A 14,397-nucleotide genomic window follows, 5' to 3' on the forward strand; every position below is an offset into this window, starting at 1 on the left:
TCATTTAGCATAGCATAACTGAGCAGAGTCCCTAGTTATTCATGACTAAAGGTTGCCTATAATAAGGTGACAGTAATCCACTCTGCATCTGATCGGGTGTGTTATGCTCTGCTTGAGACAACAGACCTGGCTACCTGCTTTATTTGTCAGGTGACTATACCCATATCACCAACGTAAAAGGGCTGGGATGTCTCATGGTGCCCTGACTAGTATTTGGTCCTCACTCAATGCCATGGAAGGTACATGAATGGACTTTTTAAATCTCTGAGGTATCCCTCTATGACTCAGAATCTACTTTCTGAGATTATAAGAATCATGACCCCCATTTTATAATGTAATCTACTTCTTGTGACTCTCTTTCAGATATTCCCAAGTGATAGATGAAGTTAAGGTTCAGATCAGCCAAGGTATTATTGATTGGTGGGGCAGGTGAATGGTCTCCTCCAGATCTGACCACAGGGCCATAGAGCACAGAAACAAGCCCTTTGGCTCCTCATCCATGTCAACCAAAGTTCATTCCTGAGCTAGTTCCATTTGCCTGCATATCTCGCTAAAACTTTCCTGCCTATAAACATGTCCAAATATATTTTAAACATTGTAGCGGTACCTGTTCCTAGACCTTCCTCTGACGGCTTATTCCATGTATCCATGTTCTATTTCATCCTCTACGTGAAATAATAGCCCTCTTTAAATCTTTCCATTCTCAACATATACCTATACCTGCTAGTTTTAGATTCCCCTCCCCTGGGAAAAGATTGTGGCAATACACCATATCTACTCCTCTTATGATTTTGTTAACCTCCACAAGATCACTCCTCAGCCTCTTGTGCTCCAGGGAAAACAGTCCCAGCTATTCAGACTCTACTCATAACTCAGTCCTTCAGTCCTGCCAATAGTCCTGTGAATATTTTCTGCCCCCTTCTGACTTAATTGCACCCTATCTATAGTATGGTGACCACCTCTGCTAACCTGGCAGAGAAATGTGAAGTACGGCTGTCTTTTGACACTCTGAGTATATGTGCCTTTTTTTAAGGAATAGAGGAATGGGGCACTTACAGGCATTGATTGGAAAAGTCGGAACATTCCATTCAGTTGGATGTAAATCCGTGAGTAGATCCGGGTTGAGGTCCCATTGAAGGTGTTCGCCACAACTAGGAAGGAATATGGTCCGATGGTAAAGAACTCCCAGTCATAGGCTCCTGAGGTGGGAATGGTCTGGTTTCTTTCAAATAGTTGTGACTTGGGATTCCACTTGTAAATAACACTGTCAATGTTGTGGTTGTCTCCTTAAAAGAAGAAGCAAATAGGTTTACGATGAGAGGGGAAAAATGTAATAGGAACCAGAGGGGCAACTTTTTCACACAGAGGATGATATGTATATGGACTGAACTGCCAGAGGAAGTAGTTGAGGCAGGTACAGTAACAACACTTAAAAGTCATTTGGATAAGTACATGGATAGGAAAGGTTAAAAAGTATATGGATCAAACGCAGGCAACAGGGTCTAATGAGAATGGGCATCTTGGTCGGCATAAATGAGTGATTCGGCTAAAGGGCCTGTTTCCGTGCTGTATGACACTATGAGTATAAAAGCTATCAAGTTCCAGGAAGAGGCCGCAACCCTCATCACCCCAATAAAGAAGCTCTGGTCTACATACACTCTCAGCAAAGACGAGTGGAAGCGACATGCCCCAGATAACTCCTTACACATGTGAACTGCAGCTCATCAAAACAATGCTGCAGAAATGTGGTCACTGTTTCTCATAAGGAAATGCAGCAGCCAAATGGTTTCTATCAGTTTTCCACAAACATTGGCAGACATAGTATAACTCTTTTAATCTGACATACACTGGTGCTGCTGGGCAAGCAGATTTTCCAGGCTATCGGGTGTCATTCATATTAATCAGTCCCAGGCGCATTGAATTTAATAATTTTGGAATGACACAGCAGAATGATAAATGTTCCAGTAGACCCAGTGAATGAATAAAATGCGGGAAGCAAGATTGCGATAAATTTTAAGGGATTCTGAAAGACAGATGCAGTTGATTGGGAAGCAAGCATGGTAATTGGGGCACTGGAAAGTGAATGCGAGTGTAGTATCTGGGGAATGGGTGAGTAAAGGGGAGTGTGGTATCTTGGGCACTGATGAGTGAAAGCGAGTGCAGGAAGTGGGGCACCGATGAGTGAAAGGAAGTGTGGAAACTGGGGCACTGGCGAGTCTGGGGGAGTGCAGGAATTCCTTGGGAACCACATGAGTTTATTTCGGTTGCTTTGGTTTCCTTCTACATCCTAAAGATGTTCAGGTTGGTAGACTAATTGGTCGCTGTAAGTTGACTGCTCTAGAGTGTGCGTGAGTGGTTGAATCTGATGGAAGTTGTTGAGCATGTGGGGTGAATAAAAAAGGGGATTCACGCAGGACTGGCTTAAACGGATGGTTGCTGGTTGGCACGGATTTGATGGCTGCACATTCTTCACAACCCACACAGCTTTGAGATGTGAGACGAAACTAGAGCACCTAGAAGAAACCCTTGCACTTGTGGGGAGAACACGCAAAATCCACAGAGACAGCACCAGAAGTCACGGTTGAATTAAGAGGCAGTAGTTATATCAACTGTGCCCTAAATTGATCTTCAAAATCTGCAATGTCTTAATAAGGGATCAACTGCTAAAAGTTAATTTTGTAAATATAAGTGTCCTCTTGTCAAGTTGTTGCAATATGTCGATACATGTATCATTTACCTATCGAAATGTTAAGTGGGATTTAACTTGATTCCTTCCCTGAGATTTGGTGATTGATTTGATTGCTTAACCCACCATCCTGTCTAGAGCAGGTTGATTGTGATTAATGATTTACATCGATTTCAACCTCTTCTGTATTCCCGGTTCCTATCCTGCCACTTACAAATACCTTAGCAGCTTATCAGAACAAGATTAGTTTCTGATCTGTATCTTAACGCCATCTACTGTGGCAGATATTCTCAGCGGAATACCTACCAAATGTTTATTTCTATCGAATACTGACAAATCTCAATAACATCAACAATGAAAGGAATGAAGGTTGAAACAGGTAAAGCATTGAAAAACTTTTCCCATTCTTGTTCTGACTTATAACCCTGTTTTGATGTGCCTGGAGCACAATGGAATGTAATTTATTCTTCCTGAAATATTAAAATATATATTTGAAATTCCATATAATTTTCATATCACCCGTAGCCAGGAATTTATTTGATGGTTTTGGTTTGCTTAGGTTCAGGGGTGAAGTTCGATGCTTTGAATCCTACTGACTCCAGACTTTCTTTCCCAAAGTCCCAGAATGAACTTGGCTAATGTCAGTGGTGCAAGACAGAAGAAAATAGGAGGAGGATACCACTTGGCCTCTCAAGCCTGCCCCACCATTCTTCACGATAATCTATGCTAGCCTCAACTCTTTTTCTGTGCCAGTTCCATAACTGTCAATGCTTCGAGCTTTCAAATATTTATCTACCTCTCCCTAAAATATATCTGTGATCCATCCTCCACCACCCTCGGGAGCAGAGAATTCCAGAGATTCACTTCCATCTGAGAGAAGAAATTTCTACACATCTCAATTTTAAAAGACTGCCCCTGTTTTGTAGCTTTGTAGCTAAATCATCAGTTTTGGGGTCTTGCATTGTCAAACACCTTTAGCGAGCTCATTTTGGATAGATGAACTACTTAGAAGAGTCATCTTTAGCATATCTGACAACATTAAAGCTTCTACATAAACCCAGGCTGTGGTCAGGTGTTTAAGATCGGGAGCAGTGATCCCCGTAGGTGTAGGTGAGCCCATTAGGAAAACAAGGTCATGCATAAAAATAATGCACCACAATTTAAGAGAGATGTAATCTGAACACTGATGCACACCCTTGCCAGGCCTTCAAAGTCCTCAGCAATGAATTACATTGACAGTAACAGTCAAATTTGCCTCACTTTTGCCAGCAATTCTGCTGGTTTCCTACTCACATTTGACACTGATTTTGACTTTGCTGTACTCACAAAGTTAAATTTAAGAACTGGGCAAACACTTCAATTTTCTGTTAATGCTTCAAGCGTCGATCAGTAGATGAGCAAAAATTGTTAGGTGCAACAGCAAGGGTTTCCTATGATCACAAATCTTCTCACAGCTGAATTCTGCCTTTCTTATTCGACCAATCGATAGCACTTTCAATTCCCACTTCAGAGTGTGATACAAAGGATTAGTTATCACTCCAGTGTAGTACTCCTGCACTGTTGACAGTGCCATCTCTTTAATGAGTTATTAAACTCAGATCCTGACTAGCCTTTTCAGATCGACACAAGAGATTGGTAACAGGATTTGGCCATTCCAACCCTCAAGCTTATCTTGCCTTTCAATACGATCACAGCTGATCTATGGTGGCTGCACCTCCTCTTCTGTGCCAGTTTTCCATAGCCCTTAATTCCTTAGATATAAGGAATATCATGTTCCATAAAACATCCCAGCTCATTTTGTTCTGCCTGGCATCCCCGGCTATGAATTATCACTCAGGGAACATCGATAGGCAGATAATCTGGCTATTATCATATGGCTGTGCACGGAATGAAAGACTTATCTTGTGTAATCGAACCAGTTGCATTGAACCTACTTCACCATTTATTTCTCAAACAACATTGCTAAAAAATTTGTCTTGTTGACTCATTGTCTGCAACACGATTTCACCTAGCCCACAGGTGAAACAATGGCCTGTTTCCTTTATCATCGCTACTTTTTTGCATATCTTTCATTCATTTGTTCTACATCTCTCTATATCACTGTCTATATCTCTTGTTTCCCTTTCCCCTGACTCTCAGTCTGAAGAAGGGTCTCGACCCAAAATGTCACCTATTCCTTTTCTCCAGAGATGCTGTCTGACCCGCTGAGTTACTCCAACTTTTTGTGTCTACCTTTGGTTTAAACCAGCATCTGCAGCCCCTTTCAACACATTACTAAAAATGGAGTGCATGGTCGTTGCATGTTTATACAGTATGTTCTTGCTATGTAATTTGTTTGCTTTTTCATAAACGTGATATATATCAAAAGAGCTTGGATGGCTGCAACTGATGATGGGATGTTCTAGGGTTACAAAAGGCACCAGAAAAATGGGCTTGATTTTCCCTTCTGTGCACACAGAGCATCCTGTCCCTTTCATGTCATTCCACAGGTCGTACAGGCAGGGTACAAAATGAGCTATCTACAAGACTAAGGGCTGAGCACATATCTTCCAAACTGCACGCTGGCTAAGGCTACGACTGATGCAGAAACATTTTGCTTCATGTTTTCATCATGCGCAAGTCACTTTGATGGAAAACAGAGACGATTTCTTGAAAGATAACTCACCCAATGAGGACCCGTACACTCTACCTGCCACTTTCAACATACAGAACAAAGCTCAAATTGTGGCGATCAAAGCAACTTGATGGTTCAATTCCCTTCTGTCAGGTAATTCAATCGTCAGCCAGCACAGGGCAGATGTGGCAGCACATGCATGGCAGGAATCTCCGCAGCTTCTGTGGGGCTACCTCTAGGGAACTGGGAAGCCCACTCATTCAAACCTAAACCTATGGTGGTGTAATGTGATATTTGGTGTGTGTGGGTGGTCTTGGCAGGTAAGCTTTACCTGACTCTAACATATGCACTCTAATTAATGCAAACACTCAAGCAAACGTAATATATCGAAGTGTGTCCATGAAAATCTTTTGAAATTACATGGAGAGGAAGAAAATTTGTACCAGTCATGGACTTCAGCAGCCGTGATTCAAATAATAAGGTGAATGGGAAGAAGGCTGCGTTACTGTTCAAAACTACTGCCTGGTATCCAAGTGCATGTGCAGCTTGAATGATGCCTGGCACTGTGGGCTAGTGTCAGGCCCTGCAGGTACATAATATATATCATTGTATCAATCAGATCAGACGGGTTTAACCCTGCACGCCACAGCACATAGGTGAGCTTTTGATTGCAGACAAGGAGTCTTTCTTCCTACTGAAGATGCGTTGAGAGAAACACACCTTCAGCCACACACTGTTTACTGGGGAGTCTGATCTTTCTGATTTAGACAATAGGCAATAGACAATAGGTGCAGGAGTAGGCCATTCGGCCCTTCGAGACAGCACCGCCATTCATTGTGATCATGGCTGATCATTCTCAATCAGTACCCTGTTCCTGCCTTCTCCCCATACCCCCCTGTCTCCGCTATCCTTAAGAGCTCTATCCAGCTACCAGCCTTGGAGGGCATCTACAACACATGATGCCTCAGAAAAGTCACCAGCATCCACAAAGACTCTTCACACCCCTGCAACAGTCTGTTCGAACTCCTTCCATCGGGCAGACGATACAAGGCCTTCTACGCCCGCACCTCCAGACTCAGGAACAGCTTCATCCCCAGGGCCATAGCTGCTATGAACCGGTCCTGCTGAGCCGGATGGTAAAGACGCACAGTGATCCGGCACAGATCCACTTGCACTTTATTCTGTCTTAAAACTGTTACAATTTGTTTCGTTGGGTTGTTGTTTAAATTAATACTGACTAGCTAATTAAATTATTGCATCGTATAGGAGGCGCATTCCCAATCTCATTGTACCCCTGTACAATGACAATAAAGATATATTGTATTGTATTGTATTGTATTCCCCTTACTTTGGACCACCATATAATTTTCCTGTATCTACTCTTCTCTTTAATCATCTTAAATTTCGCGTGCATATCCAAGAAAATCATACATATTCTATGTATCCACTTGTGAATAAGGGATTGTATGCCTTTTCTATGTAACCCATCCACATGTTTAACCTTTGAAGCTAAACCATTACTCTGGTGAAAGCATCAGAACTGGTAGTACAGTTACAGTTCATCCAAATGTAATATTAACCCCGATTTTCTCTTTTATTAACACTGCATGATCTACTAGGAATTTTGTTTATGTCTGCATTTCACAGCTTTAACATTTCCTTTGTTTGTGTTCTCTCCAACTCTCCTCATGAACCTATCTACCAAGTGGTTTCATCAACAGCTTATCTCCACAGCAATCCTGGCTTCACCCTATCAGACCTAGCTATCCCTCCCCAACCCACCCTCTACTTAAAACTAACATGTTTTCACCTTTTGAATTGAATTGAATTGAATTGAATAAATTTTATTAGCCAAGTATGTGTACATACAAGGAATTTGCCTTGGTGCTTTGCTCACAAGTAACAACAGATCAGACGAAGGGTCTCTGACCTGAAACATTGACTTTGTTTCTCCTTCCAGTGACTCTATTTCTCACTCCACCAACTGACCAACTGGAAACGTTGAGCATTTCCACCATTTTCTGTTTTTTATTTCAGTTTCCCAGCATCTGCAGTTTTCGGATTATATTTTTGTTCTTGTAAACCTTATCTGCATCTGTACAAAAACCACTAAACCCTTCTGTGTGTGGAGTCCCAAACAGGAACATGTCCCAAATAGAAGTATAAGGAGGGCAAAAGGATAACCAGAGAATTGACGGACTACATTAGGAACCGCAGCACAGGATCTACGAGCAGGGAAGTTATGGCACAGTTACATGACAGTTCAATTAGACTGCAGCTGGAGTACTGAGTGTAATTCTGGTCACCACAACATAGCAAGGATGTGACTGCACTAGAGGAGATTGACTAAAATGTTGCCTGGGATGGAGTATTCCAGCTATGAGGAGAGGCTTACTAGGCTGGGTTTGTTTTCCTTGGAGTGGAGAAGGCTGAGAAGGGACTTGTCTTATGTGTACAAAATTAAGAGGGGTCCACATGCTGCAAATCTTTCCCTCTTTGCTGAAATGTATATGTCGGAGGGCACAAGTTTAAGATAAGGGTGTTCGATTTATAAAAGGACTGGACAAGCTAGATGCAGGAAAAATGTTGCCAATGTTGGGCGAGTCCATAACCAGGCGCCACCGTCTTAGAATAAAGGGGAGGCCATTTAAAACTGAGGTGAGAAAAAACTTTTTCACCTAGAGAGTTGTGAATTTGTGGAATTCTCTGCCACAGAGAGCAGTGGAAGCCAAATCACTGGATGGATTTAAGAGAGAGTTAGATAGAGCTCTAGGGGCTAGTGGAATCAATGGATATGGGGAGAAGGCAGGCACGGGTTATTGATTAGGGACGATCAGCCATGATCACAATCTGGCTCGAAGGGCCGAATGGCCTCCTCCTGCACCTATTTTCTATGTTTCCATGATTTAGAGGGGATTTGAGGAGGGTCTGAAATCATGAATGCACTGCTTGAGAGGTTGGTGGAGGCAGAGACTCTCAACGTTCAAAGTATTTAGATGAGCATAAAAGGTTATGGACAGAGTGTTGGAAAATGATATCGGTGTAGGTGGGTGCATGTTGTCCAGCCCAGACAGGGTGTGCCTAAAGGGGCTTGTCTCTATGCTATGAACACTAAAGATGGTGTTACCGACCTTTGCAGCGCAGATTCTGCCTCTTTGTATTCCACCCCCCTGAAGATAAAGGTGAACATTCCACCACTTAAGGAAAAACATGGTTAAACGTCAACAGGAGATTATTAGAGCTTACCTTCACGGTGGTTGGCTACAGCGAGAAATGTCTCCCCGTTGATCTGAAAGGCCTCCCAGTCCCGGGCACTGTGGGTCGCTAACCTCTGGTACATCATAAACTGCATCTTCCTCCGGCTCCACCTGTAGATAACCGAATATTCCTGGTTCTCTTCATTCTTTTCAAAGTTGGCCACCACTAAGAAAACCTGAAAAGGCAGAGAATTGTTAATGCGCAGAAGGCACAGTGTGTCTTCAGATTAACACTGAATGTACTCGAGGGCCCATACACACAGTCAGCATGTAGACAATGGGAACCTGACAAATGTTAGAATAGGAAAACAGTTGTGGCAGTGCACAGTTGGTCGTGCCACTCCCTCAGGGTAATAGCGACCTCAGATGCTGTCTTTGTGGAATTTGCATGTTCTCCCCGACCACATGGGTTCCTCCAGGTGTACAGGATCCTCCCGCTTCCCAAAGATGCACATGTTGGTGGGTTAATTGGCCACATAAACTGTCTCTAGTCTCTAGGAGGGTGGTAGAATCTCGAGAGAATTGGTGGGAGTGCGGGAAGAACAGGTTAGGATTATTTTAATTGGATATTTGATGAATGGTGCGAACTCAGTGGGCACAAGGACCTGTTTCTGTACAGTGTGGTTACACGGTTTGTTAAAGGGAGATCCATTTACTGCATTGGATGACTACTGTCCAGATCCACTCTCTCAGGACATCATGCCTGTATCCAGCTTCATGCAGAGATGATAATCAGCACTATTCCAAACCATTTTAACAAAGGTACCTGGACCAAATCAAAGGATCCGACACAGAATTTCTCTGTTGAGTGAGCAGCTGAGAGGAGGAATAGCATGGTAGATTGAAGAAGCAGCCATTAGTGTCCTTGAATGTCTGCTCCTCAGTGTGTATAAAAGCACCATCAGAGCAGCCTTACAGGTGTGGCCGCGATGGGAGAGGTTGTGTGTGGAGGTGCAGGTGTTATGTTGAGGGTAAGTGCAGAAGCTTTGGCTCATGATGCTTCGGCGATGAGGCTGAGCATAGGGCGATGGAGAGATAAGGTTTTTTTGGTAACTTTTCTTTGGTCTGATTGGAGGCCCGTGCCTCAGGGATCGGTACCAGATCCTTTGCACCTTGTGGTTTACATCAACCATAGGAATGACAATGTACAAGGCCTGATTAGTATGTTTGTAGATGACACAAAAGTAGGCAATATTATGGGCAGTGAAGATGGTTAACAAAAAAATTACAGCAGGATTTTGATCAACTGGGCAAGTGGGCTAAGGAATGCTGAATGGAGTTTAGTGCAGATAAATCCAAGGGGTTTCATTTTGGGAAGTCAAACCACAGCAGGACCTTCACAGTGAATGGTAGTGTGTTTGGGTGCTTTGTAGAGCAGAGCCATTTAACAGTACAGGTATATCCCTCTATTACAGGTATATCCTTCCTCAGAGAGGTAGACCATTCTTCACTCTTCGATTGATTTCCAATCTTACCAAATTTATCTATGTATTACATCATCTTTCACTGTAATCAGTTCAAAATAATGAAAAGAGCTCCGTCTACCTATAGCCAGTTCATGCTGGGATGTAGCACCAACATAATAAGTGTCAGTTGTTGAGGTTCATCACTGAAGAACCAGCTGTTGTTATTTGAATGCATGCAACTTAATTCTTGTTTCTTATTCTAATGTACCTGATGACCAATGGAGAAGTGTTTCCATGCTTGGGCTTCATATGTTGTGATGTTCTGATACGGTTCAAATTTTCCCTTCAACCACTTAAAAACTGTCGATCCAGGGTGAGGCTTCTTATTGGCTGTGGCAGCAAAGAGCCCAACATTGGGGATCTCAAATATTTCAACGTCAAGTGTTTCCGAGTTGGTGACCAGATTTTGATAATCTTCGACATAATCAAGTCTCTTTTTAGCTGGGAAAGATCCAAAAAAACCTGGTGAGATGCTAGTATTGCCAGTTACATCAACTGGCCATTTCACAGTTTAAATAAGGCAATAAGGCAAGATATGAATTATTGTGGTGGTACTGATTCAGCTCTGGGTGAATTCAAAAGAAAAGAGATTAAGTGGCCTTTATATGATGTCTTTCTTGACCACGAGGTCATAAAATGATTCGCAACCAATCAAATACTTTTTCAAATATGGAGACACAAGAGACTGCAGATCCTTGAATCTGGTGCAATAAACAATCTACTGGAGGAACTCAGCGGGTCGAGCAGCATCTGGGGGGGGGGGGGAGAAAGAGTTGTCTAAATTTTGGGTCCTGATGCAGGGTTTTGACCCAAAATGTGACAATACTCGGGTTCTTTCAGCAGATTGTTTGTGCTTTTTTTCAAATGTAATCCCTGTGCCAATGCAAATCCCACAAAACAGGAGAAAGTAGTGGCCAGATTGGAGTTGAAAATTACCTCTTGTAGTGACACAAAGTCAACAGTATCACATTTGCTAATCTTTGGTCACATTTCCAATAATTAATTTCACCGCAGTCCCGATGTAAAATCATTAATGTGAAACGTTAATTCCCTCACTCCCGGCACTATCTGATGTACTGAATATTCCCATTGTTTTCTATTTTTATTTTTCTCACTCCAATTGTTTTAATTATTTTAATTTGATAACTGCCAATGGCAGTCTTGCTTTTGTTACTACTCTGTGTTTGTGTTTGTGTTTGTTTGAATAAAAGCATTTTGTATTAAAAAAGGGAGAAACCCATGCAGAACAAATAAACTCCACACAGCACTGGATTGGGGTCATGGAAAGAGCGTTCACTTTGCGGCCCTGTTTCCACCAATCTTTCCACCACCACGCACAAGGAGCACAATTGCACACAGATGCTGAGAAGTGTGTTCAGCTCTGGCTGAACAATTGCACTCGATAAGAAGAAGCACTTGATGATTAAACCCTGGTTGTAGCTGTGAGGATGCAGCTCCGCTAACTGTGCCATTGTGCTTTTGCCTCTGAAGCAGAAAGGCACAAACCTATAGCTTTCTGATCCAGAAACAAGATCCACACCATTATACCGCTACTGGCACTTTGATAGCTGTTGAGATAAATAACAAATGGGCCCATTTAGAGGGGCTTGATACCCTGTCCCAGATCGGTGTGTCCATGTGTTTGTCCAAACACAACACTGGTTTCTCCGTGTAACGCAATAGATCCAACCAGTTCCATCATCAAAAGCTCCCCACCTAATCCACAGAGCAGGGTTGGGGCTTTTAAGAAAAGCCACAATTAAAATTTTTGGTTGTTTCTGCATGCAGGTTGCATTCAGAGGATTCCATTTAAATGTTGATCTCAAAGTTGCCCATTACCTCTCTGCTTATTCATACCATTAACTTCTGACAAATTTACAATTTAAACATTCATGTCCTTATCTTCAAGACTTCTGCCTGCTGTCTGTGCAGAGTTTGCATGTAATTGTGTTTCACCCCAATTATTCTGGTTTCCTCCCACATTCCAAAGACCTCCTCAGTGGTAGGCTCAATGGCTGTAAATAGCTGTTCAAATAAGTGTGTGGCAGGAGAATTAGAGTGGAGTTGGTGCATACATGAAAGAGTAGGTTGCAGGGAAATATGTGCAGGAATATTGTGGATTGATTGCTCAGAGATTGGGCATAAACTCAATGGGTCATATAGCCTCATTCCCATCACCAACCTCTACAACAGGGATTGCCAAAATCTGGTCTGAACTGGCCTGCTGTAGGCAAGCTGCAAGGTGATAACCGGCACGAGGATCAGGGTTAAATCAAGCAGAATAGGACTTCCTCCTCAATCCATCATCATTGTAGGGAGTGGAGCTCACAAAGGAAGTGAGTTTGGAGATGATTTTGTTTCGAGTCAATTTCAGAGAGGATTGGGAAAAATGTCTGATCATCTGATGAGCAATTGGGATAGATGACTACAGGGACAAGTGCAAATGACCAAGAGTGGTATTCAGACACACATTTATGAGATTTAGGGCAGATGATCGTAAAGGTTTGGGAAAAATCACTAAGACAGGGTTCAAGCAAATAATTGCAATGGATGTAATGGTTGAGGTAGTTGTCATGGGACATTGGAGCACACGATCATGGGGGTTGGAGAATATGATGGTAAAGACTCGAGCAGATGGTAATAAGGACTGGGCCTAGGTATCATACGGGTTGGAATTGAGGATCATGGAGTAGGACGGTCACTAGCATCCACCAGGTAGGCTTGGGATCAATCAGCTCATTCAGGTGTTGATTCAAGTGATGACGGTCTTTAAGGCAAGAAACTTATGGGGGGTACAGTCAATAACAGGGTGGCGGTGTCGGACAAATCGTGAGGCAAATTATGTTGATGACCATCTCATACAAGGAGGATTTGAATTTGTTATATTGATGAGTAAAAGGAGCTACCAAGAGAAGATAATGCTTCAAGCTCTCCATAGTGGTATGGCGGAGCCTGTTAACTGACACCAAGGCAGCCTTCAACTGGTGCCTCACTCACCTGGTAGTGTTCTGTTCAAGTTTAATTTAGTTTAGTTTAGAAATACAGTGTGGAACCAGGCACTTCAGTCCACCGACCATGATCACCCATACACTAGTTCTATCCTACACACTAGGGACAATTTACAGAAGCCAAACGCCCTACAACCCTGCATGTCTTTGGTATGTGAGAGGAAACTGGAGCACCCGGAGAAAACCCAGGCGGTCACAGGGAACACATAAAAACTCTGTACAGACAGCACGGGTAATTAGGATCAAACCGAACCCGGGTCTTTGGCACTGTAAGGCAGCAACTCTACTGCTGTGTCACTGTGCCGCCCTAATGACTTGAGGCCATTGTCTCAAGAGTCTTGCACAAAGTTTGGTGTGACTGTGCATGCCTTGTAGCCTCTGTGTGCTGGCACATCGCAAACTCACGGTTGATGGCAATAATTTCAGTCTTCTGCTGAAATTACCCTTCAGCCACTCCTGTTCTAATATCTATCTATAATCCTGTTCTAATATCTATCTACAATGTGCGGGGATCGCTGGGCGGCGCGGACTCGGTGGGCCGAAGGGCCTGTTTCCGCGCTGTATCTCTAAATCTAAATAAAAAACCTCCAGCATGTCTGCACTTTTCCAATGCTGGCTAATTATCCAATTCCTTTACTCCATCATTGGCAGTGCCTTCAGCTGCCTCGGTTCAATTCTCCAGAATTCACTCCCTTGACCATTACGTCCACCTTTGCCTGTTATGCTTTAGACTTCGCTCTTTGACCAGTTTATTAATATTTAATTAAACGTTATTGCACTGTCTTTTTATAAAATGCAGTCCAATTATCTTAAACCATCAGCATAGAAGCAGGGTCCCATGAATGCAACCATTATTGAATGTCAATCAAAGTCAGAGAAGAGAAGAAAGTATTTGAACCTGGGACAATAGTAACCAGAAAGGGTATTAGGATGTCAAAGTGGGATCAATTAAAACTTCTTTAAGTAGAAACAAAATTAAATATCTGCCCAGGAATGCAACTGAAGGTTAGAGGAATAAATTGGAATAATTAGATCAACCTGTTTCCTGTCTTGCAGTCAAGGAAGGATCAAATATGGAAAGCAACCAGTCAAAGTGGAGTACCTCAGGAGAATCCAAATAATCACATGTTACTATTTCAATTAAGACTTTGTTTAGGGGTCTAGACATTATTTATCCTTCAGATGGTTTCATAAAAGAAAGGTGATCTGGTCATTATTTCACTGCTCTTTTGTGGTGTTTTACTCTGTGTAAATTGGCTGCCTGTACCTGTTCCATTCTGACTCTTCATTAATGGCAGAACATCAGTGAAGAGCAGGAGACCTGTGAGATTTGGGGTTCTGTCCATCTCCTGAGAGATGGAGGTTG

The 14,397-nt window shown here is 42.7% G+C and overlaps 1 protein-coding gene across 1 annotated transcript in view; it reads right to left on the reverse strand.

Moving 5' to 3' along the window:
* Positions 1–14,397, reverse strand: part of LOC144596245 (thrombospondin-type laminin G domain and EAR repeat-containing protein-like) — a 45,277-nt gene that overhangs the window by 6,956 nt on the left and 23,924 nt on the right. The window contains exons 7-9 of the mRNA XM_078404456.1: positions 10,232–10,464; positions 8,547–8,733; positions 1,057–1,286 (exon numbers count right to left, since the gene is read on the reverse strand). Coding sequence (XP_078260582.1) covers positions 1,057–1,286; positions 8,547–8,733; positions 10,232–10,464 — 650 coding nt within the window. The remainder of the gene's footprint in view (positions 1–1,056; positions 1,287–8,546; positions 8,734–10,231; positions 10,465–14,397) is intronic.

The sequence above is a fragment of the Rhinoraja longicauda genome, chromosome 8, assembly GCF_053455715.1.
Source record: "Rhinoraja longicauda isolate Sanriku21f chromosome 8, sRhiLon1.1, whole genome shotgun sequence".
NCBI lineage: Eukaryota > Metazoa > Chordata > Chondrichthyes > Rajiformes > Arhynchobatidae > Rhinoraja > Rhinoraja longicauda.